Source organism: Portunus trituberculatus, chromosome 19 (genome assembly GCF_017591435.1).
Source record: "Portunus trituberculatus isolate SZX2019 chromosome 19, ASM1759143v1, whole genome shotgun sequence".
NCBI lineage: Eukaryota > Metazoa > Arthropoda > Malacostraca > Decapoda > Portunidae > Portunus > Portunus trituberculatus.
The window spans coordinates 6,808,024-6,835,000 of record NC_059273.1 but is presented as its reverse complement, the minus strand read 5'-3'; the positions used below and the strand labels follow the sequence as shown (position 1 = coordinate 6,835,000).

At 42.8% G+C, this 26,977-nt stretch overlaps 1 protein-coding gene and 1 long non-coding RNA gene across 2 annotated transcripts in view; one reads left to right on the top strand and one right to left on the bottom strand.

Annotated features, from left to right (window-relative positions):
• The window catches only part of LOC123506301, a 54,294-nt gene extending 47,815 nt beyond the window's left edge, over window positions 1-6,479 (top strand). Inside the window, exons 3-4 of the long non-coding RNA XR_006675398.1 lie at window positions 5,608-5,707; window positions 5,912-6,479. This is a non-coding gene — a long non-coding RNA (uncharacterized LOC123506301). The remainder of the gene's footprint in view (window positions 1-5,607; window positions 5,708-5,911) is intronic.
• Window positions 1-8,887, bottom strand: part of LOC123506300 (chorion peroxidase-like) — a 13,333-nt gene extending 4,446 nt beyond the window's left edge. Inside the window, exons 1-10 of the mRNA XM_045258265.1 lie at window positions 8,649-8,887; window positions 8,349-8,529; window positions 7,590-7,790; window positions 6,967-7,187; window positions 5,900-6,070; window positions 3,784-3,957; window positions 2,652-2,770; window positions 2,405-2,507; window positions 1,350-1,547; window positions 1-72 (exon numbers count right to left, since the gene is read on the bottom strand). The exon at window positions 1-72 is cut by the window's left edge and continues 68 nt beyond it. Of these exons, the coding sequence (XP_045114200.1) occupies window positions 1-72; window positions 1,350-1,547; window positions 2,405-2,507; window positions 2,652-2,770; window positions 3,784-3,957; window positions 5,900-6,070; window positions 6,967-7,187; window positions 7,590-7,790; window positions 8,349-8,529; window positions 8,649-8,844 (1,636 nt within the window). The 5' untranslated portion in view covers window positions 8,845-8,887. The remainder of the gene's footprint in view (window positions 73-1,349; window positions 1,548-2,404; window positions 2,508-2,651; window positions 2,771-3,783; window positions 3,958-5,899; window positions 6,071-6,966; window positions 7,188-7,589; window positions 7,791-8,348; window positions 8,530-8,648) is intronic.
• Window positions 8,888-26,977: the final 18,090 nt, after the last annotated feature.

Here is a 26,977-nt window from a genome sequence, read left to right as displayed (position 1 = left end):
TTGGGTTATAATTGTTAGTCTTCCGTCCGTCCTTCTGCGGCAACAAGTCCAGCCTTTCCATGAGGTCTCTCCCTGCAGAAAACAAAAAGATTAATATTGATCAAGAGGTGACAGAGGGAAATTTTGTTCGAGTTAAGTCATGCAATCGTGAAAAATAGTAATTGTCATTTTTTTGTGCATCGAAATGAAGGTAGAAATGTTAATTTCTTTCATATTCATTGGGCGATTTAACCTCTTCAATACTGAGAGATATTTATACCTTGTGGTTAGTGTGCGATTAGACCACTTTATTGACATTAGGAAGGGTCTATGGAGATCAGAAGATTAATGGCCAGAGTCTTCACTATTTCAATCCCCCACAAGAGTTTCTAAAGCTGTATAAAATCACCAAATAGTAAGCAGAATGAATATGGAAAAGTGTCATGGTACTGAAGGGGTTAAAACAGCTTCAGAAACACATGTTGGGATAAAGATAGTAAAGACTCTGGATATTAATTTTCTGACCTCCATAGACCCCTCCTAATGTAAACAAAAATCTAATCACACCGAAAAAATGGAGGTAAAAATTCGTCTCAGTACTGAAGTGTTTGAGTGCTGGAGAAAAAGGTTGTTTGTAGCTTCACGGTTGTTCATCATCCTGTGGCCCCGAGGCTTACAGTAATTACTCGTAACTCTCACACAAAGATCAATGGCTTCGCAGAAAACAAATCGTTAACCTTCACTTCCAAAGCCACGAGGTCGAGTTTGTGTAGAAATAATGTTCTTTCCTGCTTTCCTACTTTTTCTTCCTTCTCTCCGGAGTGTTCCATTACTGTTTGCTTTATTCTGTATTCATCTCCAACGTCTATTGTCTCTATCTTTTTCTTCTTCCTTTCATCTCGGTAACGCATATCCGCCATTAATAGCCTGCATTGTTTTCTTTCTTCTTTCCTTCTCTTCCTTCGCAGCTTGCCCACGTCTTCATGAAGTTCCTACCAAGATATTCTCGTTGGCGTGCATCCTTCGCTCCATCACCTTCTGTCCTCGCGCCCTCCACACTCTTATCTCTAACATTGCCTCTTCTCCTCACTCTTCTCTTTATCTTTCTTGTTTCTTTATGTTTTTAGTCTTTTTCCCTGCATCTCCCTTACTTTTCTAAGTTCAGGTCAACATTATTAATTTTTCTTTTTATAAACATTTACTTTTTTCCTTCTTTATCTCATGTCCTTCACTCTCCTTTGTGTCTTTACCTCCTCATTTCTTGTTTCCTTTGTGCTGCATTTTCTTCTGTTCCTACACACCCACCTTTTATCGCTGTTTTAAGTCTCTATATATTTCTTTTAACAGTAAAATTGAAAGTCTTGCCTCACCTAACACTCCTGGCAGGAACTCGTTGTACACAATGTGCTGCATCTCCGCCACCACTATGCGCCGAGCCTCCTGGAACAATAGGTCGTCTGGCCAGGATGGGTTCTGCGCCTCTAGTTGTCTCGCCACCCTGTTGTGCTCGCGGACCCAAACAGTGTGCATCAGCGTCAGCATTACTTGTTCGTTCACGCGATCGTCACCTGTAGAGACGGCGTTGTTAGGGCTTCGTTATGGGGAAGCTTACACAGAAGATGGGATTTGTTATGGGGAATCTTACATACACAGAGGAAGGTGTTTGTTATAGGAACTTGTAAACACAGGAGTGATTTCTAAGGGCTTTGTTATGGGGACTTGTAGACAAAGAAGAAGAGGTTTGCTATGGGTTTGTTATGGAGAACCTTAGATACACAGTAAGGTTTTTTTATGCGCTTTGTTATGAAGACTTATTAACACAGAAAAAGGGATTTGTTGTGGGTTTGTTATGGGGAATCTACATACAAAGAAGGGGGGCGTTATGCTGTGGGTTTGTTATGAAGACTTATTAGCACAGAAGAATGGGTTTGTTATGGTCTTTGCTATGGGGAATATCACATACACTGCCCTCTATATTCAATGTTAATGTTACGTGTATGTCTAAAATCTACCTATCAAACTTCTGACGTCACGAGAAATACTACTATGGTGCTATTCAGGCTGAAATAGAAATGCAGGATACAGAATACAGAAAAGATAAGAAAATAAGTGTGTGTTTTCCTGCACGTCACATTATTGTCAGTTGCAGAAAAGTAATGACAGCAAACCAATCATAAACATCCACGTGTAAAGACACAGTAAGCGTGATCGATCGGAGAGCAACATGGAAATGATACACCTGACACACTTGTACACTTGTGTACGCCTATCTACCATTGATTTCCTCCAGTACCGCACGCACACCCACACCCACACCCACTCACACACACACACAGCACCCACCCACCCACCCACACCACACACACACACACCACACACACACACACACACACACACACACACACACACACACACACACACACACCTGCAATAAAGCAAAATTCATCCTGCCTGAACTTTTCCTCGTCGTTGCATCCGTCTTCGCGGTCAGTGGAAGGGGGAAGCAGACTCTCACCGTTCTTGGCCACCTGAGAGAGAGAGAGAGAGAGAGAGAGAGAGAGAGAGAGAGAGAGAGAGAGAGAGAGAGTCTATTTATCATCGCCACTACATCCACCCTTATCGTTACTATCATTAATATTGGAATCCTAAATCACAACAAAATTATGTCTTGCCTGCACCAACAGTCGCCCGCCTTCTCCCTCCCTCAAGTTCTCGCTGTCTTCGTCCGTGCTTCCATAAACGTTAGACGCGTCGAGGAATGATGTTATCTGGTTCACTTGCTCCCGAGGCCCTTCAGGGAAACAAGGAATGAAATGAGAGGAAAGTACTACGGAAGTTTATTAACCCCTTCAGTACCATGGCGCGTTTTCATTTCGATTCTTGTGACTATTTTGGTGATTTTATACACCTTCAATAATACATGTTGGGATTAGAACAGTAAAGACTCTGAACATTAATATTATGACCTTCATAAACCATTCCTAATGCAAAATTGTGTTATCATACCCGAAAATCAAGATGAAAAATGCGTCTCAGTATGGAAGGGTTAAAACACACACACACACACACACACACACACACACACACACACACACACACACTGAGCCCGGTAGCTCAGTGGTTAGAGCGCTGGCTTCACAAGCCAGATGAACGGGGTTCGATTCCCCGGCCGGGTGGAGATATTTGGGTGTGTCTCCTTTGACGTGTAGCCCCTGTTCACCTAGCAGTGAGTAGGTACGGGATGTAAATCGAGGAGTTGTGACTTTGTTGTCCCGGTGTGTGTGTGTGCCTGGTCTCAGACCTATCCCAAGATCGGAAATAATGAGCTCTGAGCTCGTTCCGTAGGGTAACGTCTGGCTGTCTCTTCAGGGACTGCAGCAGATCAAACAGTGAATTACACACACACACACACACACACACACACACACACACACACACACACACACACACAAAGCCAGACATAAATTGTATATATAATGTGGACTGTGATGAAGATTATTGAAAAGTTAACTGAGCATTTGAATTTTTCTATTTTTTTCTGCCTTAACCCCTTCAGTACTAGGACTCATTTTTTTTAATCATGAGTTTTGGGTATAATCAGTCGATTTTATTCACATTAGAAAGAATCTATGAAGGTCAGAAGATTAATGGCCACAGTCTTCACTATTTTAATCCCCACATGAGTATCTGAAGCTGTATAAAATCACCAAATAGTAAGCAGAATGAATATGAAAACACGTCCTGGTACGGAAGAGGTTGAAATATCTGAAGCCCTGTACTTTGCAAGCGCCAGGGTTGCCTTACCTATCAGGCACCTCTCAGCTGGAAGTGAGCGGATGAACTCCATGCAGGTGGCGCCCCAGGTGGAGTAGAAAGGATCATCGGCGGGTATGGTGATGGGCGCACACTCGGGATGAAACAGGTTAGGGTCCTTGTTCACCTCGTCAATGCAGCAAGGGATGGTTTCTTCGTCCTCGCCTGATTTGGGATAAGGTTAGAATATACAATTATTTCTTAAGATGATGGCATATTTTTTTTTTTTTTACGTAGGGAAGAGGGCCAACCAAGGGCAAAAAAAAAAGAGTTAGAAAAAGGCTTACTTGAGCGCTGGCTCTCCAAAGACTTCAAAAAGTGCCAAAACCGTCAGCCAGAATTAGGGGAGCAAATGCCTCGATACCTCCCTCTTAAAAGAAGACAAGTTGTAGGAATTCGGAAATACAGATGCAGAGAGGGAGTTCCAGAGTTTACCAGTGAAAGGGATGAATGATTGCATTAGGGAGTTGGACAGAATAGGGATGAGAGGAAGAAGAAAGCCTTGTGCAGCGTGGCCGCAGGAGGAGGGGAGGCATGCAGTTAGCAAGATCAGTAGAACAGTTACCATGAAAATAGCGATAAAATATAGAAAGGGATGCAACATTTCGGCGGTGAGAAAGAGACTGAAGACAGTTAGTCAGAGGAGGGGAGTTGATGAGACGAAGAGCTGATTCCACCCTATCAAGCAAAGCTGTGTGACTGGAACCCCCCAAACATGCGAAGAGTACTCCATACAGGGACGGATAAGGCCCTTATACAGAGTAAGCAGTTGGAGGGGCGAGAAAATCTGTCGGAGACGCCTCAGAACACCTAACTTCATAGAAGCTGTTTTAGCAAGAGATGAGATGTGAAGTTTCCAGTTAAGATTATGAGCAAAGGACAGACCGAGGATATTCATTGTGGAAGAGGGAGACAGTTGAGTGTCATTGAAGAAGAGGGGATAGTTGTCTGGAAGGTTGTGTCGAGTTGATAGATGGAGGAATTGAGTTTTTGAGGCATTGAAAACTACTAGATTTTCTCTGCCCCAATCGGAAATCTTAGAAAGATCGGAAGTCAGGCGTTCCGTGGCGTCCCCGCGTGATCTGTTGATTTCCTGAAGGGTTGGACGTCTCTGAAAGAACGTGGAAAGATGTAGGGTGGTATCATCAGCGTAGGAGTGGATAGGGCAAGAAGTTTGGTTAAGAAGGTCATTAATGAATAATAGAAAGAGAGTGGGTGACAGGACAGAACCCTGAGGAACACCACTATTAATAGGTTTAGGAGAAGAACAGTAGCCGTCTACCACAGCAGCAATAGAGCGGTCGGAAAGGAAACTTGAGATAAAGTTGCATAGAGAAGGATAGAAGCCGTAAGAGGGCAGTTTTGAAATCAAAGCTTTATGCCAGACTCTATCAAAAGCTTTTGATATGTCTAACGCAACAGCAAAAGTTTCACCGAAATCTCTAAAAGAGGATGACCAAGACTCAGTAAGGAAAGCCAGAAGATCACCAGTAGAGCGACCTTGACGGAAGCCATACTGGCGATCAGACAGAAGATTGTGAAGTGACAGATGTTTGAAAATCTGGAACTGAAAGGCAAGCACAAGATGAACCTAGAAAAGAAAAAGCTCAAAGACGTTAAAGCACACAATTTTCGGCATGATGTTTCCTTCCTGCAACAATTCACGTCTTAGGAAGAGGAAAATAGCAGAGAGAGAGAGAGAGAGAGAGAGAGAGAGAGAGAGAGAGAGAGAGAGAGTTATTTAGATAAAGTTCAGTTAAAACTTGTTTTGTAAAATTTTCATTTATCGATTTGATTTATTGTTTTTTGTTTTAGCAGAAGCAGATGTGACGCATTGAGAGGACCAGGCGTGACGAAAATGTGAAAAAAAGGAAAATCTGGCGTTGTCAATGAAGTGACTGACCCTTAGCGACAGGTGTGCGAAGGTGAGGTGGAGAAAAGAGAAGCAAGTGGCGGCGCTTTTCCGATTCCTGTTGATGGTGGCACTAACCAGACGAGCGCTGGGCAGTGGCTTTCCGTCCTGTGCCCTACGAAGGCTCATCACTCCTGCAATACACGCACACACACACACACAATTCAATTCAATTCAATCAATGAAGTGACTGACCCTTAGCGACAGGTGTGCTGGTGATGTCATGGTCAACAAACTGGCCGAAGGTGAGGTGGAGAAAAGAGAAGCAAGTGGCGGCGCTTTTCCGATTCCTGTTGATGGTGGCACTAACCAGACGAGCGCTGGGCAGTGGCTTTCCGTCCTGTGCCCTACGAAGGCTCATCACTCCTGCAATACACGCACACACACACACACAATTCAATTCAATTCAATTTTATTGACCACGACAACAAATTTTAATACAGCTAAAGGAATGGTCTAGAAAAATAGACAAAGTGTTAACGATCTCGTTACACAAACAAAATCACCATACATTACCTTTTCAAGCATGACAAGACAATATTATTATCACAGTAACTCACAAAATAAAACAAACAAACAAGCAAACTAAAGAAAATAAGAAAGTTCTCTTAAAGCTACCACTCAGAGAATACACAAAGCTTAATCTTAGGAAATATATTCAAAAGACAAACAAAAAACAAAAAAACCGTTAAACTAACCACATAAAACTAAAATTTTGTAAACAATAAAATTAATAAAACCCAGTAAACTTACATTAATTCCTAAAACTTTGAAATAACACACACACACACACACACACACACACACACACACACACACACACACACACACACACACACACACACACACACACACACACACACACACACACACGCCACCAAAGTAATAAGGACAGTATTCTTAAACGCTCTGCTCTCTCACCATCACTACTTTCCAAAGGCTTTAGTTGATGTTCATGTTTTTAGAAGTATTTTTATGATTCCGGTGATGGACTGGCAAGATCTCTAGATTATTATAAAGAGAAACTGTCTTGAAAACCAGGCTAGTCGTCTCTGTGGCCTTGGAAAACTGTCGTGATGAGAGAGCAAAGCGTTTCTGAATACGGGCGTAAATAAGATACTTCAATGGCTGGCCTTTACTTTTCTTACAAAGCTCTTTAAGCACGACACGAACATTCCTTTAGCGACAATGTCACTTTCCAGGTTACTTTGCTGGTGAAAACTGTCAAAACCGCTGAGGTTAAATGAGTTGTTAATGCTCACCGTCTCCGTAGTCAGCTTGCACGATTCTACGGAGAGGCGAGAACGCAGAGCCCCAGCTGGGATTGGCGATATTGTTGCACGTGCCGTTGATGGTCCTGTACCGCCTGTCGGGGTGGCAGGGGCCCTCCTCGTCTCGCTCTCTCCGCGTCTCACAGGCATCCACTGTACCCAGCAGCTGCAGCTCAAGGGGCGTCACGTCGACCGAGGATTCACTTTGTAGGCTTTTTGGGAAAGAGCGGTGAAAAGGTGCTAATTACTTGATGTACAACGAATGCTTACTGAAAATATTTCCTGTGTGTACTGCATGTAATTAATTGTACAAGGATGCGTGTATTAAAGAAATACGAAGTAAATTGTAATGTAACAGTGTCGATAGATTTATCAAACAGTGCCAGTCAAAACCCCAACATTCATGTAACCTCGACTCCCCGTGACACGAGTATCTCATTAATTTGGTCTAATTTCCTGATTAGCGTAACACCTGCAAGTCTTGCCACGCCCGGCACTCGCACACTGGCGGCGCCACTCGCTTGGCTGGAGAAAAGTGGACCAATGAGAAAAACTTGAGTATCTAGGATGTGTATCAATTAATTATCAGAAATCTCAAAAATGTTTTTCCTCACATTTGGGAGATAACGATGGTGCAGTAGTCCATGATGTAGCCAAGCACCGAGTAGATCTTGGCCAGCGGGTGAGAGCGGCGGAAGAGTCTCTGGTGCACACTCGGCGGCGATGTCCTGCTCAGCGACAGGTTCTGCCTCTTTAACACTTGCTCCAAAGTCACTACCTTATTGAACTCTGAATGACCGGCTTGGAAAGCAATCCTACAGATATAGAGGAAAAATGTGTGAAAACATAGGAATGAATGAAAATTGAATCAAGTTAAAATATTTTGCTTCAATCGAGAAAATTAAACAGAATCGCCATGAGAGTAATCTTCAATGCAAGACTCTGCCGACTCTACAGTCAAGAAGAAAAAATACTTATCATGATAGGGAAAAAAGCTTACAACACACACACACACACACACACACACACACACACACACACACACACACACACACACACACACACACACACACACACACACACACACACACACACACACACACACACACACACAGTTCATTGTGGTAATGTCCCCCCCCCCCTGTACATTTTCAGTGTATTTTTTTTTACATTGCCTAACTAATAAACCGTTTATTATTATTATTATTATTATTATTACACACACACGAACGCACGCACGCACGCACGCACGCACGCACGCACGCACGCACGCACGCACGCACACACACACACACACACACACACACACACACACACACACACACACACACACACACACACACACACACACACACACACACACACACACTTACTCTAAATTTTTATCATTGATGGAAGAGGACAAGTCGTTGGGTATGTATTTCCAGCTTAATCTGGGTGCACTTTGGTTCCGTGGGTGCGGGGGCGGCTGAGGAGGAGACCCGTTTCCTGTTTGAGAGGCGCGACGACTCTCACTAAACGTATCCCTCCACGTCCCGAGGGACTCGATGTCATCTGAGAAATAACCACATGATTCCTGTGATTAGTCAGAGTTCCAACCAAGCAAAAACCTGTTAATGTTATCGTTGGTATTGCTTATCAATGGTTAAGTTCTTCATCATAATACATCTTACCCACGAGTGGAAATTTGGCACTTATGAAGTCTGAGGTAGCTTTTTGATTGTGATCGTGGCGTGTTGTCACAGAGAAAGGCTCACGGAGGTACAGGGGCAGCGGACCTTGGCACTGGAGGCTCTCAGGAGATGGGTTCTCGATGGGCACATAGTGGTTGAGGATGGAGAACAACGACACTAGTGTGACCTCAGCCATATTTTCCCGGGCTTGCTGCCACTCTCCGGCATGCACGCTTCAGCTGATAAAAAGAGAAGGACGTAACAATGGAGGTACTGAGTGGCGTACTGATGTGATGACTGTCACATTAGATCACTGATTAACATTACTTTCTTTGCCTTTGCATATCTCTGCTTTCCACGTTAATTAGGTTACTGTGGAAATATATTCAGTCAAAAGAAGATACTTATTTGTGAAGAAAAAAAAAATGAAAACAGAAAAAAAAAAAAAACATATTTTACTCTCAAACTTATCTGTGAACACTTACTGGCTTGGGGATGACTTAATTATCAAGACTAAAAGGCCTTTACACCTGAAGCTGAGCAGTCCGCCCTCTCTCCTCATTCACACAATTCAACGCAGCACCTTACCTCTCTCTCTCTCTCTCTCTCTCTCTCTCTCTCTCTCTCTCTCTCTCTCTCTCTCTCTCTCTCTTTTTTTTTTTTTTTTTTTTATTTAAACAAAACTTAATACAAAGGAACATGTACCCAAAGGCGCACTGTCGTGTGCTACCTATTCTAAGGGTACTACAATCTATTTCTCTACAATATTTACAAGACTTAAAAATAGATAATATACAAGATGGTCAGCATGTAAATGGAGCACTATTCGTTTCACTTCACTAGCACTATTCACGCACTGCACTACACTGAGTGTCACGTCACAAAGAGTGTCAGAGGAGTTGGCAGTGTCTGTCTCCACTTATGTGCCATCAGTTTGACACTGTGTGTTCATCTCCTGGACGTGAGGCACCGCGGCCGTGAACAAGTTCCACATCCTGGAGACGCGTCCTGCGAAGGTGCGTTGATGCTGACACCCGTGGGATCGCGGCACCTCTACGGCGTCACCACCATTGAGCACCGTTCTCGTGCTCCGTGCGGTGACTCTTAGAGGATGACGCAGCCCTGCCAGATGTGGCACTCTTTGCACCTGTGCCTTATGGAACACTACGATCGCCGCCACGTCTCTGCGGTGTTCCAGTGAATCAAGGGACGCTCAGGCTCTGGGTGAGGTGGTAGTGCAGCATCTACTAGCCGTATGGCGCGGCGTTGGATGCTGTCCAGTCTCCTTCTGTGTGTGGCGGCACAGGACATCCAGGAGAGAGCTGCGTATTCAAGGTGGGGCCGCACCTGTGCCTTGTACAGCAGCAGTCTCCCTTCCTGTCGAGGAAACTGGCGATCCTTCTGAGAGCGGAGATCCTGTGAGAGGCTTTCTTGGCAATGGTTTTGACATGCCTGTCAAACCTCAGCCCTCGATCCACCTCCACTCCAAGTATCTTGACGTCATCTTGGAGTGAGAGCAGCAGCGCCAAAAGACAACTTTCCTGCCATTGCTGCCATGGCGGCTGGGGACCGAGAGACAACCATTGCTTGTGTCTTCTCCGGCGCGAATGTCACTTGCCAGCGAGCACCCCACTCCTTTATCACTCGTAGCTGCTGATTGATGGCCTCAGCAGCCCGCCCACTGTCCTGGCGTGGATAGGTATAGGAGAGGGTGCAGTCATCAGCATAGGCCATGACTCCTGGCAGTAGCTGGAGAAGATCATCCACGTAGATATTCCACAGGAGTGGGCCAAGAATTGAACCCTGTGGCACTGATGCCTCCACAGGCAGGGACTCAGATGTTTGCCCGTTGACAACCACCTTGAGGCTTCTGTCCTGCAGGTAATTTCCCAAGAGTCGTAGCAAGCCACCCTGGATGCCTTTAGCACGAAGCTTTTCTAGTAATCCGTTGTGCCATACTTTATCAAAAGCTCCTGCTATGTCCAAAGCAACCACTATAGTGTCCTTGCCGTCGTCGAGGGCGTCCTGCCAATGCCTGGTGAGAAGCATCATTAGGTCGGAGGTTGACCTTCCAGGTCTGAACCCAAACTGTTGGTCTGAGAGGAGGGCATTGTCCTTGAGATGGCTACACACCACCTCTGCCACGACCCTCTCAAACACTTTACCCACCACTGACAACAGGGATATGGGTCTGTAGTTTTTTGGGTCCGTCCTGAGCTTTTTTGTGTACGGGAACTACTCGAGCCTCCTTCCACACTGAAGGCCAGACGTTTTCCCGTACACAAGTTGTGAAGACTTGGGTGAGAGGGGCAGCCAGTTCCTGGGAGCATCGCTTCAGCAGGTGCGGGCTGATGTCATCAGGGCCGGTGGCTTTCTGTGTGTCCAGCCCCCGCAATAATCGCTTCACCTGCTGATGCGTCACCTCCACCATGGTGACAGTCTTCTCACATTGCTGGACCAGCTGAGGCGGTGGCTGCTGTGGATTCCCGACCTTCATTTTTCCAGCAAACAAGGAAGCCAGCAACTGTGCCCTCTCCTTACTGCTGGTGGCGACAGTACCGTCCTGCTTGCTGAGGGGAGGGATGGATTCTTGGTGGCCAGTTCCTTGTTTGTCCTTAACAAGAGACCACCAAGTTTTGTTTCCTACGCCAGTGCCACACAGTTTCCGGCGCAGGCTTTCCTCCCACTTTTTTAAGGCCCACTTGCTGGTTACCACCATCCTCCTGCATGCAGCCCTGTGCAGGTCCTTGTTGCGCCGAGTCGGGTTCCTCTTGTAGCGGAGCCAGGCAGCATACTTTGCCTCGGCAGCAACACGGCAACGGTAGCCAAACCATGGCTGATCCGTCGATCTGGTGGTGTATTCCCTGTGTGGGACGTGGCGTCTCTGGAGGGCGAGAAGGTGAGAGGTGAGTGCAAGTGCTTCACTCTCTGCTCCTCCCTGTAGCAGAGTGGCCCATGGGGTGTGGGTCAGGTCGCGGCGCAGGGAAGCCCAGTCTGCTTTGTTCCACAGCCAGATGGTGCGGGTGGTGGCCTCGTCCTGAGCCACGCCCACTTCCAGCTGTGTCAGTACAGCGTGATGGTCAGAGCTGCCCACGAGCCCCAGCTGATGACACTGAAGCTTGTCTTCCTGGTAGTCTGAGATGACAGGGTCTAATGTCCCTCCTCGTTCATGTGTGGGGAAGGTGACATGATCTGTCAGACCCTGCACCTCCAGGAGATTCTCGTAGGCGTCTCTTTCCAGGTGGTGATTGAGATCCCCCACAATCAGCACGTGGCTGCAGCTGTGTGCCATCATCAGGTTGTCTAAGGTCTCAGTCAGGTACAAGAGTGAGTCAGGCCCTTGTCGCGGGGGGCGATACAGGGCACACAGCAGGAGGGCTGAGCGGTCTGCCAGCATTACTCGGAAGTACATCATCTCCATCATTGGAGGCGTGTCTATGTCGAGTAGCTGGGCCTGCATTCCTTCCTTGAAGCAGACAGCCACTCCACCTCCTGTTCGCTCCTGTCGGTCCCTCCTCACCCAGTGGGTGAAGCCCTGCATCCTGCCATACGTGGGCTCCACCTCACTGTTCAGCCATGTCTCGGTCACCACAACAACGTCTGCATTGTGTCGTTGCACACAGTTGTGGTATAAGTCTGCAAGGTTAGTCCGGAGACCACGGACGTTGCTAGAGACGACCTTTAGTTGGCGGCGGGGCAAGCTGGCTGTACCATGGTGAGGGATGGTAGTGAGCGAGGCCTGCTAGTCCGAGGTGGTGGTTAGGGTCCGCGGCCGACTGCTGGTACTGGTGAAGAGGAGTGGTCCACTGCCGCCCCTGGTTCTGATTCCAGATACCAGGCTGAGGAAGGAGTGGGCGAGGTTGTGGCAAGGACTGAAATGAAGTGAGGGGGTGGGCGGGCTGAGGCGCTGCAGGTGGGAAGGGTGTGGCTGTGTATCTTTCCACCGTAAGAAGCCGCTGTAGGAGACGCTCCTGACGATTTCTTTTTCTCTCTCTCTCTCTCTCTCTCTCTCTCTCTCTCTCTCTCTCTCTCTCTCTCTCTCTCTCTCTCTCTCTCTCTCTCTCTCTCTCTCTCTCTCTCTCTCTCTCTCTCTCTCTCTCTCTCTCTCTCTCTCTCTCTCTCTCTCTCTCTCTCTCTCTCTCTCTCTCTCTCTCTCTCTCTCTCTCTCTCTCTCTCTCTCTCTCTCTCTCTCTCTCTCTCTCTCTCTCTCTCTCTCTCTCTCTCTCTCTCTCTCTCTCTCTCTCTCTCTCTCTCTCTCTCTCTCTCTCTCTCTCTCTCTCTCTCTCTCTCTCTCTCTCTCTCTCTCTCTCTCTCTCTCTCTCTCTCTCTCTCTCTCTCTCTCTCTCTCTCTCTCTCTCTCTCTCTCTCTCTCTCCTCTCTCTCTCTCTCTCTCTCTCTCTCTCTCTCTCTCTCTCTCTCTCTCTCTCTCTCTCTCTCTCTCTCTCTCTCTCTCTCTCTCTCTCTCTCTCTCTCTCTCTCTCTCTCTCTCTCTCTCACTCTCTCTCTCTCTCTCTCTCTCTCTCTCTCTCTCTCTCTCTCTCTCTCTCTCTCTCTCTCTCTCTCTCTCTCTCTCTCTCTCTCTCTCTCTCTCTCTCTCTCTCTCTCTCTCTCTCTCTCTCTCTCTCTCTCTCTCTCTCTCTGTATCTCTTTGTCGCAGCACGCACCTGCAAAACACATGCAGCTGAGCTATGTACAGTACATACACTTAGCACACACACACACACACACACACACACACACACACACACACACACACACACACACACACGCGTAGTGTAGTGGTTAGCACGCTGACTCATTAATCGAGAGGGCCGGGTTCGAATCCCGGCGCGGCGAGGCAAATGGGCAAGTCTTAATGTGTGACCCTGTTCACCTAGCAGTAACAGGTACGGGATGTAACTCGAGGATGGCCTCGTTTTCCCGGTGTGTGGAGTGTGTTGTGGTCTCAGTCCTACCCGAAGATCGGTCTATGAGCTCTGAGCTCGCTCCGTAATGGAGAAGACTGGCTGGGTGACCAGCAGACGACCGAGGAGGTGAATTACACACACACACACACACACACACACACACACACACACACACACACACACACACATAATGCATTTTGTATAGTGAAGGGAAGGGTTTTCACTGGGCTATCGGTGCACAGGTGGTCCCGCTGATGTGGCTGTAAAACCTCGCCCCGCCCAGCATGTCGCTTTGTTATTCTATTGAAGGGAACAAACACCGCCTCTCCTTCACCGAACTTCGAAATAACACTTGTCCCAAATTAATGAGACGCTTACACACACACACACACACACACACACACACACACACACACACACACACACACACACACACACACACACACACACACACACACACACACACACACACACACACTCTTTTTATGCTGAGAATGATGCTGGTTGTGTTTCTATGCTAATAGTCTTGTTTACTTGTTTACGTGCTGAGACACAGACATAAGGAAAACTTTTGAACAAGGAAGTGTGATCACGAAACAACACAACTTTTCCTATCACTACCATCACCACCACCACTACCACTATACGACCACCGCCACCACTACCACCACCGCCATCTCCACCACCACTACAACCACCACCACCACTTCTTCTCCTTCTTCTGACCTTTATATTTCTTGGAGAGAGAGATAGATACACAGATACACATGAGAGAGAGAGAAAGAGAGAGAGAGAATGAAGGAATTAATGAATGAAAAATCACCATTTAATCAAGAGGCAACAATACACACATCCCTAACACTTACTACCTCTTATCTGAGCCTTGGCAAGTACAGTACAGTAGACACACAAAAGAAACGAGATGCCAGAACACTCCAGCCAATCCTTCCTGACACTGACGCTCGAGACTTTCCATCGCTCTGTCTCTTTCCTTCCGACGAGAGTGCATCGTTATGAGATACTCGCCTTTTGTCCTTTCCTGACGCCCACGCACTTCATCTTTATCCCTCCCTCTCTCTCTCTCTCTCTCTGCAGTCTCGCTCTTTACCACTTGACAGGAGGGAAGACTGATGTTCCTACCGACGCGCATAGATTGCCAGCTACTGAAGAGGAATAGGTAGAGGGAAGGTGATAAAGGAAGAGAGAGGCATAGTAGTAGTGGATGAGAAGGAGAGGTGGAAGGACAAGGAGAGGACGAGTTTACTGGGAAAAATGAGGACGAGGATGATAAGCAGGAGGAGGAACAGTGGGAAGATATAAAGAAAGGAATAAGAAAGAAGTTAAGGAGGGGAATAAGAGTTGGAGGATGAGGAATTGCTTAAAGGAAATATAAGGAGAGTAAGAGGTGGAGGAAGAGGTGGAGGAGAGGAGAAAGGTTAGTGGGAGGAGGAGGAGAATGAGGGAGGGAGGATGAGTGACTGCCTGAGCGTGTCATATTTATTCTGCACAGTATTTGGTGGCGGAAAGGTTAGTGGGAGGAGGAGGAGAATGAGGGGAGTGTGGTGGTGGAGGTATTTGTGTGGATGAGTGACTGCCTCAGACAGATCAGAAGATCCCCATAGACACACTATTTTAATCCCCAAATAAATATCTGAAGCTGTATAAAATCACCAAATAGTAAGCAGAATGAATGTGGAAATGCGTCTTGGTACCGAAAGGTTTAAGATCACGCAAAATATAATGTTACTGTGAGGGTGATGAATTAAGGGTAAGGAATGGACGCAGGTCAATGAGGAAAGGAAAAGGCAACCAAAAGAGAAAACGTTCGCTTGTCTTTGTTTTTATCTTCCAAATTATTAGATTTTCTTTTCGGGTGAAACGCAGAGAGTTTGGAAACTTTTCAAAACAAATCTAGGGAGCCACACCTTGCTTGTTCGCCACGACCAGTCCACTAACGCTGGTAAATGTACCTTTCACCTCCACTCGCTCACACACCGGCGGTGCAGCAACCTTCCATGGTACGTATTCAGAAATGCTTTGCTCTGTCACTATGATTATTTTCCAAGACCACGGAGATGATTAGGAGAGTTTTCAAGAGTGTTTTTCCAGTTAGTTATGTAGAAATCTGGTCAATCTGCTTCTGAAACCATAGAAAAATCCTTAAAAACTCGTGTTGATTTAAATAAACCCTCTTGAAATAGTGGAGGTGAAGCGCAGAAGTATTTGAGAATACGAGCTTACGTCAACTGGAAGCATCTTATCTCGAGGTGAAATCTTATGAGTCCCGGGTCAGCTGATGTTCCTTTCTGTTCCTTCTGCAGTCCTCCCACATCGACCATCTTTTCAATTTCCCTTATTACATGTTTATTTCCTTTCACAGATATTTTTTCACCTTGCATTCTCTTCTTTTTGTCTTCTCATCTCATCCCATTTTCTCTCTTTTATTTGAATGTTTTTAGTCTTCATGGTTCCCTCCCTGGCTGTCGTGCCGCGGTCGAGGGAAGGACAGGGTACAACGAACCGTCACAACACCTATGGAATCTGAAATGTTTGGTAAAGTTACTGTAGAAAACTTTTACATTATACTCTCTCTCTCTCCCCTCCCCTCTCTCTCTCTCTCTCTCTCTCTCTCTCTCTCTCTCTCTCTCTCTCTCTCTCTCTCTCTCTCTCTCTCTCTCTCTCTCTCTCTCTCTCTCTCATTTTTTTTTCCTTACTAGATATGGATGAAGTTTATGTTTCTCGTCGCGTCTCTTTTATGTGGTTCAGTGTTATAAGCGTCGGGTTGTTCCTGTGTCTCGGCCTCACGACACTGCCTCAAAGTCTGTCGTATTCTTTTGTGACAGGTTCCAGGGCAGAGACTCTTGCTTGAGGCCTTCCCTAACCTTGAGAAGCCATTGCATTCGTCCCAAGCAGTGGTGAGTCCTCTCGTGTCGCTACAGAATGCATCAGCCGCCACCAAAAGACATAAGATCTTTCTCAGTGTCTTTTGTGGCGGATTTTGTGTGTCTGGTGCGTTGTGAAGATTCTTTAATTCTTTTCCCTTTCATACTCCACCCTGTCCTTCTCCTCTTCCTCTCTTTCTTTCACCTCTTTTTCCCCTCTGCTTCCTCCTCATCCCTTTTGTTAGTCTGTCTCTCCCTTTCTCAGTTTTTACTTGTATTATTCTTTTCTTATCATTCGCGCTTCGTGGTTTCTTCCTGCTTCTTGTGTGGTGTTTAGTGTTGCCTTCGTATCCGCCTCAAATCCCTCTGCTAACTGTTAGTCTTCCTGCATTATAACTACTTTGTTTTCCCCGCCTTTCCTTTCCCTCCCAGTGGTCCGAGAAGTTTAGAAAAATACGAGAACCTTGCTTTCCTTACTGTCTCCGGGATTTCCCACATCGAAGACACGTCCAGAAGTTTTTGTCCCCCTCGCGGGTTGTGCCTCCGTTCCCAACAGCCAGATCTGACTTGGAGACTTTTAACACTTTAACATAACACATTGTGGCTTCGTTGCCTTGCTGTTGTGTCTTGTTTGGTTTTGGTCGCTTTACTTTTGTGTCTGTTTGTATATGTTTCCGTATGTTGTCTGTTTGATTGAATGTTGTTTTGTGCAAGAGGGCATTGGTTCAACTCCTTCAATACTAGGACACATTTTTTCCCTTGAGATTTGTGTACCATTAGACCATTTTTATTAACATTAGGAAGGGTCTTCGGAGGTCAGAGGATTAATGGCCACAGTCTTCACCATCTTAATCCCCCACATGAGATTCTGAAATGTATAAAATCACAAAATAGTAACCAGAATGAATATGGAAACGCGTCCTGGTACTGAATGGGTTAAGGTAACAAAAAATGCCAGTTTTGGTAAAAAGAACCATAAAAATAGTAGTCTTTGTTAATAAAATATAGTGACGATATCAACAACAGCAACAATAAGGATGAAATCTGCTAAGCCTTACAGCAGAAACACACAGCGAGGTGCGGCATGGGAGGCGAGACAATGTGTACTGGCTGGCGCGGTGTGTGGCCTGGCGGGTGTTCGTCCTCAGCGATCGGTCATTAGGAACTCTGAACTGTTTCCGGAGGGGATGGATTGGGTGCGTCGCGATGCCAGTAGACCACCGTGGCTGGATAACACACACACACACACACACACACACACACACACACACACACACACACACACACACACACACACACACACACACACACACAGATAAATATTTATTGACCACAGATACAGTTACATCTGAATAAAATTGTACATAAACGAGTTAAAATAAAAAAAAATGAAAACATACTCTTAACTCACTGAAATCTAGTAGAAGCGAAAAGAAACTAATAGTCCATGCAAACCAGGACCAACTTAACGTCAAGCCAAATTTCGAAAACAAACAAAAAAAAAAAAAAAACTCTATAAAACATTAAAGAAAAGTAACTATGCGGTCCACAAGATTGACGAAAATCTTTAAACTTTAACATTAAAACAGGCTACTGTACATTGGAAGTGTAAACCATCCAAACGACGTGATCTAAACGACAGCCACTGCTACACACACACACACACACACACACACACACACACACACACACACACACACACACACACACACACACACACACACACACAGCATCTCACCCCGGATGATGAAGGTGTGCTCCTGGATAATTGAGTTTACCTGAAGATTCGTAATTAATATTCATATGCTAGACAAATCATGTGCTCCACTAAATTGATCCCAACAACCGAGTTATGTGGATGATATTGCCTTGCCAGATGAAGGCAGTGAGCTCGTAAACAATGATAATGACACCCAGCGCTGAGAGGCAAAAATCATTATATTGTTTTTAAATAGGCGTAAATTCGAACCTAACCTTCCAAAGTGATCATGTAACCTAACCTTTTGAATCTTCCGAAGTGGCCTTGTAACCTAACTTGAACCTTTCGAAGTGGCCTTGTAGAAAACTTAGTTAAATGTTTCCTTAAAATTCTTGGAAAAAAAGTAAAATATATATGAACACAATGCCCATCAAAGAAGGAAATTAATAAGAGGAAACAAATTACAAAAGTTGTCGCAATGGAGAAAAAAGTTTAGGAATCTTTCTCAAGGCGCTTAGGAGGGACGGGAGGAGGACCAGAGAGAGAGAGGAGAGAGAGAGAGAGAGAGAGAGAGAGAGAGAGAGAGAGAGAGAGAGAGAGAGAGAGAGAGAGAGAGAGAGAGAGAGAGAGAGAGAAGGGCAGGAGGTGGAAAGAGAGGAAAAGATTCAAAGGAAAGAAGCAAGGAGGAGGTAAAAAAATACAGTTGGAGGAAGGAAAGAGACAGGAGAAGGAACAGAACAGAAAGGAAAGTGAATTAGAGCAAAATAAGGAATAAGAAGTGTAAAGGAAAGAAAAAGAAAGACAATGAAACTGAAAATTAAATACACAAGGAGTGATTGAGGGACGGAAAGGAGATGGAGGAGAAAGAGAAGGAGGGCGATCAGAGGAGGCAGGAGGAGGGACAGAAGGAGGGAGGAGAGAGAGAGAGAAAGAATAAAAAAAGTTGCTATGAGTTAAGTTCCTCTCGAGTTAGCAAGGAACTCTGGTCAACACTAACTCTCGCTCAGATGTGTTGTGAAGACCTACAGACGAGTATTTTCAAACCCTGCTCACACAATACGGCTTTCACAAAGAGCTCGAGCCAACAGGACTTCAAGATTGGCTACAGTATTGAAGACTAGGTACAGCTTACTTCCCGCTCCCGCCGCAGATGTCTTCATAAGTCTGTCACGATAAGGGAGAGAGAACTTGGTGGAAAGGTGTGTGTGTGTGTGTGTGTGTGTGTGTGTGTGTGTGTGTGTGTGTGTGTGTGTGTGTGTGTGCAGAGGTCCGTGGTGCTGGGGAAGGAAGAGAAGAGGAAACAAGTGTCAGCAAGAGCGAAGGGAGTAAGTGTGATGAGTAGAGGGGAAGGAAGGAGAGGAAGTGGAAAGAAGAATGCGTAGAACAAAGAGGGGTCATGATATGTGAATGAAGACGAGATAACACACATTCACATGCACACTCCCACACGTTTTTCCCTTTACTTGTTTAACCTGCAAGACTTTCTCGCTCTGGTCACCCTGCTTGTGTTGCTTTCCTGCCCACCATTACTGGCGCCAAGGGAGATCACACTCTCTGTTCTCCACACTCAGGAAAATGTGATTTGTTAATGGACGTGTGTCAGTCATGTCGGGGATAAGCTTCGGAAAAAAAAGTATTTCTTTTATTATAGAAAATATTACCACGATAAAGAGAACAGTTGTTTACTTATTGTGGCTCAGTGCAGCACTTGTCAGATGCGCACATCATAAGTGAAATATGAAAATATAAGAAACAAGAAATAAAGATATATGGAAGTATGCTAGTTCGCCAGTATGCGGTGTGTAACCGTATCCAGCCATAAAAGAGATTAGGAAGGGCAGGAGGGTCAAAAGGTCATGTAAACATCCGGTGGTAGTGTTGTCGTCTTGGATGTTGTTCGTACCACACGTGGAGTTCATTTGAGCTTGTACTTGATTGGTGAATGGTACATTCTGAGGGGCGTGTTGTGTGGGTCAAGACACGCCCCATAAGTTCCTGAAGGAAATTGTAGAGTTTTGGGGCAGAGAGAGAGAGAGAGAGAGGAAGCAGAGAGGACAACCGCGGCTCTAAGCGGGCCACCCTCGGCTGCATAGCTGAGGGCGGCGTTTTGTACTTCATATATAACCAGTAAGTGGAGCTTATAAGTTGCAATGCAGTCTTTGAGGTAAATTAGAATGGAGGAAGAAGCATGATAGGAGGTTTAGGTATTATGTGGTATTAGTTTATTATGGTTTATGTGGTTGTACTTTGGTTCATAATGACGTCGTTATATACTTGCGTTTTCATCTATGAGTAAGGGAATTTGTATACGGCTACCTACGTATGTGCATGTGTGTTGCTCTGACGAATAAGTTACATAACATATTTACTAGTGTGTAATTGTGTACGAAGTTAACGTGGTTCCATGTATGGGTACCAAGAGAAAGAGATTATTTGAGGGAAGTCACTTGTGTGGAGATATCAATATTTGTCATTATATTTCGGTGGTGTTACGTTGTCATTTTGTTGAACGGAGTCTGGTAATTATATGTGTATGGTAATATATTTGGTGGTACGTCATGTGGTTGCTTGCATTCATGTACCAAGTAAAGGTCATCCTTATATACGGGTAGCTGGGAAAAAGGGGTAATATTGTACGTACTACGTATGAGATTTACGGAGAAATAAAGCACCGGGTTCAGATGTTGTAATACGTTATGAAGATATTGTGGATGATGTTTGAAGTGAAATCCGTTTTGATGCGAGAATATCTACGAGATTAATGCAGTTCTTAAGGATGTTTGTAAGAGAAATTGTAATAATTGCAGTGGAGAAGGCAACAGAAAGAGTTGTGATTGTTACTTGTCGGCGCCGTATCGAACACCTTATGTATAGATATTAGTTTTGTTAATTAAAGATAGAAAAAACCTTTGACTATTTATAGCCAGTAGCTAGACAATTTGTGCAACGTCGTGCAACAGCTCGGAGCACGACATGGTGGCAGCGGTGGGATCTAAATGTTGCACAAATTGTTGCATTGCAAAAAAAAAATATATTGCCAAATGTTGCAAAGTGTAATCTTGGAATTGGCGCAAGGGACAGTCATATTGATGGAAGATTAAAGTAAATTGGTTGAAAGTGCACGAAGTAGCTGTTGTCAACATCAGAAGTGGCATGGTTATTATAATATGAATGCATATCATTATCACTATTTTGTCTGAAGCTGAGTCGCCCGTGACGATCATAAGGTTTGTGTAAAATCCGTAGATTTTATTTAGTAATTAATTTCGATATTCATTAAAGATCATGTTGCGTGTAAGAGGTTATTCTTTCAAGTGGATGCTTTAAGGTTATATTTTGATTGGACGATATCTGAGTAATATGTTGTACGGTTACCTGTCGCTTGTTTCACCTAAGCCTTTACAAATCAAGGGGTAAACGAGGAGTCTTATTAGCGGGAGAGAAATGCGACAAAATATGAGATATAAAGAGTTTTAATAAATTATTTAAGGTTCGTCTACATTATAATATGTGTATCATAAAGTAGTCAATGGAGTAACGATAACTGAGTGTCAAGGGCATAAATATTACGGATATGCGGCAAAATTCACAAAGGTAGACGAATTTGTTGTCGTTATGTGAAGGAAACTTATCATATATAAGAGACGTGACATATAAGGGTAATTTTTTTCACACGAGTGTCGACTGTCAGAGGACAATAGCAAGGGGTGTAAGCATATATTGTGGTTTATAGCAGGAAAATATGAAGTACTGTGTGAGACGATTTTAATTGCCCCATAGCGATAGAGACGAATAAAAAATGTGTAAATTGTATCATGTTTGGGAGTTCGTCGGATTATAGATGAAAGAATATTGAAGGTTCTGATGAAGGATATGGAACAAAAAGTGAGTGTCAAGTAAAAGAGGGATATTGTGTGTAGTTGATGCAAGGAATTTTTCCGTGAGAATAGTATATGAGGAAGAAGATATAGTATGAGGGAATAATAGAAACATAGTAGAAATATGATTGAGATATACATCACTGCGGTTAAGGTTTGAGGCAAATATCAATATCAGAAGTATAGAAAATAAAGAAGAAATATGACTGATATATGAGGTAAGTATTAAAATGGGATATCTATGTAAAAAGTTAATAGAGGACATAACTGGAGAGTGTTAATATTGAAGAGAATCAAGAGCAGAGAAAGACATTTTGTTGTTACATATTGATCATACGTGTATTGTGAGTCTCTTGGGTTAATGAAAGGTAGATGAAAATATTTAAGGAGAAAAGGAAACGGTGAGTTGCGGGTCAATTTTATGAAATGATGGCAGGATATAAAGATGAATTAATATATACATATATTATGTCGAGTTGAGGATGCTACCACGTGCTGGGTAGTAGTTGAGTTGAGTAGGTAACACTGTTGTAACAGTGCTAGTTCATGCAATTGAAGGTTGCTGGCTAGATCCTAGTTCACCTTACAGTTTCTTTTCTCACCACCTTAAGGTTACTTGCCTCCCTCATGTCTTTTCTCTCTCAGTGGGTTAATTGAATATAAAGTAGTGGAGTTTTTAAGTGATAAGGTGAGAAAAGAAGCAAAATATATATTAAATGTTCAAGTACATGTGTAAAGCAAGGCCAACCTTCAATTGTTCACTTAAGAAGACGATTGTTGTTGTAAGGTCATGTTGGATAACATCATATTAGTGCCAGAAGTTATAGGTGCAAGAAATTATATGTGAGTTGTAGTATATGTAGCTACTTGGTTAAGGCGTTATTCAGTTCATAAAGGTAGAGACGATATGAATAACATCAGTAAAAGCAAGAATAAGAAGTAAATTAATGTCATTATGATACTATTGTGGCTGTTATAGAAACAATATGAATAACATCAGTAAATGCAAGTATAAGAAGTAATTTACAGTGTTCTAATGTGGTTATAAGTATTGAGAACAACTATGTTGAAATATAAAAGGAGTACTTTCGAGATGTTATACACATTAGCCAATATGCAAATATAAGTAGCTACGCACGGGCAGTAAGTTGGCGAATGTTATTGACATTGATATGATAATATCGTTGAGTCAGTAATATCGTGGAATGTGAGGTTGATATTCGGCAACATGAGGTATATTTATGTCATGAAGAATATAATATGTGGGTTGCAATATTGTGTGAGAGGAATGTTTAGGAAGGAAAATATTGGGAGGACTTAGATACATATCTATACTGCGTGAGGGAATAGGTGTGAGGAGAATATATATCTAGGAAGAAAGGGATGAAGATGGATATTTGGATTAGAAAATATATATTGATATTTGTTAAGAGGTAATTAATAATGAGTTGAGGAACATACATATCAGGAAAACAATGTGAGGATTGAGTCAAGGAGAATATATATCTAGGAAGAAAACGAAGTGGGGATAGATATATAGGTTAGAAAAAAAAAAAACTTAATATTTGTTATAAGGTAATTCATATTGAGTGAGGAAAATATATATCAAGGTAAATAATATGAGGACTGAGTCAGAATTCATATGTCAGGAAGGAAAACATATAATATTGCATTGATAATTGTTAACAAGACCATCATAGATCAGCTTGACATATGAAAAGGAATTAAAATTCATGAGGTTAAGATCTTATATAGATAGACGTAAAAATCGATATTGCAGAGCCATAAGGATGTCATTCCCGGAACTACACTAATAATGTTAACATCAGAGTAAATATGATAGTAAATATGATATATATGTGTAGTAAGGAAACAAGTGTAAGTATGAAGGTTGATATAGAGTGAGGTAAAAACGGAGTAAGCACATGATATTAAGACATTAAAGTTGCGAATTATAATGTGAAGAAAGACGCGTCAAACATATCATTCCTTGTGTGTACATTGACTCTTGTGCCTAGCAACACTTGAACACTTCGTGCCAACCTAGGGGCATAAGGCGTGTACAAGTGGTTGTGATCAACTAGGTGACAAGTTGTTTCTCTCTGGCCAGAAGTAAATATTAATATACATTATGTGAATGCCGGTCTGGGGATTGCCGATTCAGAAGAGTGGGGGACGCCCTGAAAGCTTCGTTTCGACAGTACCCGGCATGGTAGTGTTGAGTGATACACAAGGATATTAGTGGGCCCACTAGTGAATATGTTGAGTAAAGATATCTATCCATGGATTGATTTTAACATGTGCGTACTCGAGTCAAAATTAATACATCAAGAGTAGTCTGACTTATGAATATAGATGAGAGGATGTGAGGTAAATATGAGATATGAAGGCAAATAGTAAATACCAAAGTAAATATATGAATATATGGTCATGGGATGTGGATTCTGGAAAGGTTACGATGAGGTAAATATGAGATAGTGAGACGAGGATATTCATTATATTAGAAAAGTTGCTGTGAATATTGAGTGATATTAGAAAAGTTTGCTGTGAGGATATTGAGTATATTAGAAAGTTTGCTGTGAGGATATTGAGTATATTAGAAAAGTTGCTGTGAGGATATTGAGTATATTAGAAGAGTTTGCGGTGAAGATATTGAGTATATTAGAAAAGTTTGCGGTGAGGATATTGAGGATATTGAGTATATTAGAAAAGTTTGCTGTGAGGATATTGAGTATATTAGAAGAGTTTGCGGTGAGGATATTGAGTATATTAGAAAAGTTTGCGGTGAAGATATTGAGTATATTAGAAGAGTTTGCGGTGAAGATATTGAGTATATTAGAAAAGTTTGCGGTGAGGATATTGAGTATATTAGAAGAGTTTGCGGTGAGGATATTGAGTATATTAGAAAAGTTTGCGGTGAAGATATTGAGTATATTAGAAAAGTTTGCGGTGAAGATATTGAGTATATTAGAAAAGGTTGCGGTGAGGATATAGGAAAAGGTGCATATGCATATATACGTCTGTGTAGGTCATGACTGTATTGGGCAAATATTATTATTGAGATAGCAACTTGATAAAATAAGATGAAGATATAGTGAACATATGCAAAGGTAAAGTGGTTATACATGTTCCGAAGGCAGAAAACTGGCGACAGTGATATTGATATTAGATTAATATGCAGGCATTTGAAGGTTTCTTGTTGATGAGGACGAAGATATATGACTAACATGGAAGTTAAGGTGTCTCTATATAATTTGGAGGGATATATGGCGATCTGGAAGATTTTATAGAGATTAGGATAAATGTATAGTAATGAGTGTTAATGAATGCCTTTATCTGTGATTTTGACGATATATGTGAAATAAGGGGTATATCTATGGGATTGAAAATAGATACAATGTGAGATGTCGTACTTAACACAACACAGGACATTTGGTTACAAGTCTGAGTTGAGCTATCGTGATATCGTAGGAAATCATCAGTGGTTTCAGTAGCTTTCACTTGATTATATAACATTTTAAAGGAAGATTTAAAGTTAATGCAAGGATTGTAAAGGTAATCAGTTAACGACGATAATGAGGAAAGAAGAGCTATTGATGAGGTATCAAGCGAAAAATATATAGAAGGACATTACTCCCCATCTTATCGTTAGCTATATGGTAAGGCTTGAAGGTGAAACAAGACGAAAATATATTAAAGAAATACGATATGGATGTTGACTATCAAGAGATTAATATGGACATTATATAATATGATGTAGTTAGGAAAACACTGATATGAAAGGAGTACAAGTTGAAACTAAATAATGAAGTAAATATTAATGTTTAACCTGTGGAATACATGGTGTGTTTCTTGTCTGTGTGCTGGTGATGATACAGAACGGTAATGGTTGAGTGTTTTAACAGCAAGCTAATATATTTTTTGTATTTTGATTTTCGAGTATAGTGCGTATATTACATATAAAGATAGATATCGTGACTTAAGGTGAGAAATAACAGCGTATTCCTTACACGGCAACTCAGAATCAGATTTATTTCTTGGTGTGGTAACATTTTCACAAGTGATGGATTTTCCAGTGTTTCAAGTGCTTATATCAACATATTACGTGGATCTGAGAGCAGCTATTTCTTATTGCAAGATTAATGCAATCTATATATCAGTACTTCTGAATCCATTGCGTCAGTTCATTTTCGACATCGTGATATTGTGCATGCTTACGGGATGTAATAAATTTTTCTTGTGTTTTCTGTTATTTTGTATGAGACGTCACCCTTATCTGAGATAATGAGATAGTAATTCCTCCATATTTATGTATACACTTAGAAGTTTCACCATGTAATATGCTTTTAATAGTGATGTATTATGACTGCATTGCATACTTGAGTTCCAACTTACTTCTATTGAGAAATTCTGACGACACCTGAACGATGTCTACAGATGCTCTCCTTGATTGTTTCTGTATCTTGTAAGATGTTGATATATATCCTCTGAATAATATTGATATAATTTGGGATAATGAGCTGATTTCTTTTACAATCTATGATATGATATACACTCCTCCTAGTTATGGACATATATATGCATAATACTATGATAAATGTTGTCATAATTCCTCTGAATAACATAGGTATGATTTGAGATTGTGAGTTGATTTTATATGATTAATGCTGTATTTATACTACCTAATGATATATTTTCCTCCTAGTTATAGACATATATTCATATCAAAGTAACGAGTATCGACTGCATTGCCATATCTTTTCCATTACCTTGCTTTGTGTGTTGACATATCTTTTCCACTACTGGTCAATATCATGCTCTCCCTGACCATATATATATATGGTTAATTATTCTCTCTCTGCAAAGCCCTTTTTGTGAATATTGAGGTGCAGACGCATTTTTCTAATATATGCCTTCTTAGCAGAAAGTATTGGACCCATTGCCCTACATTCCTACGTATATA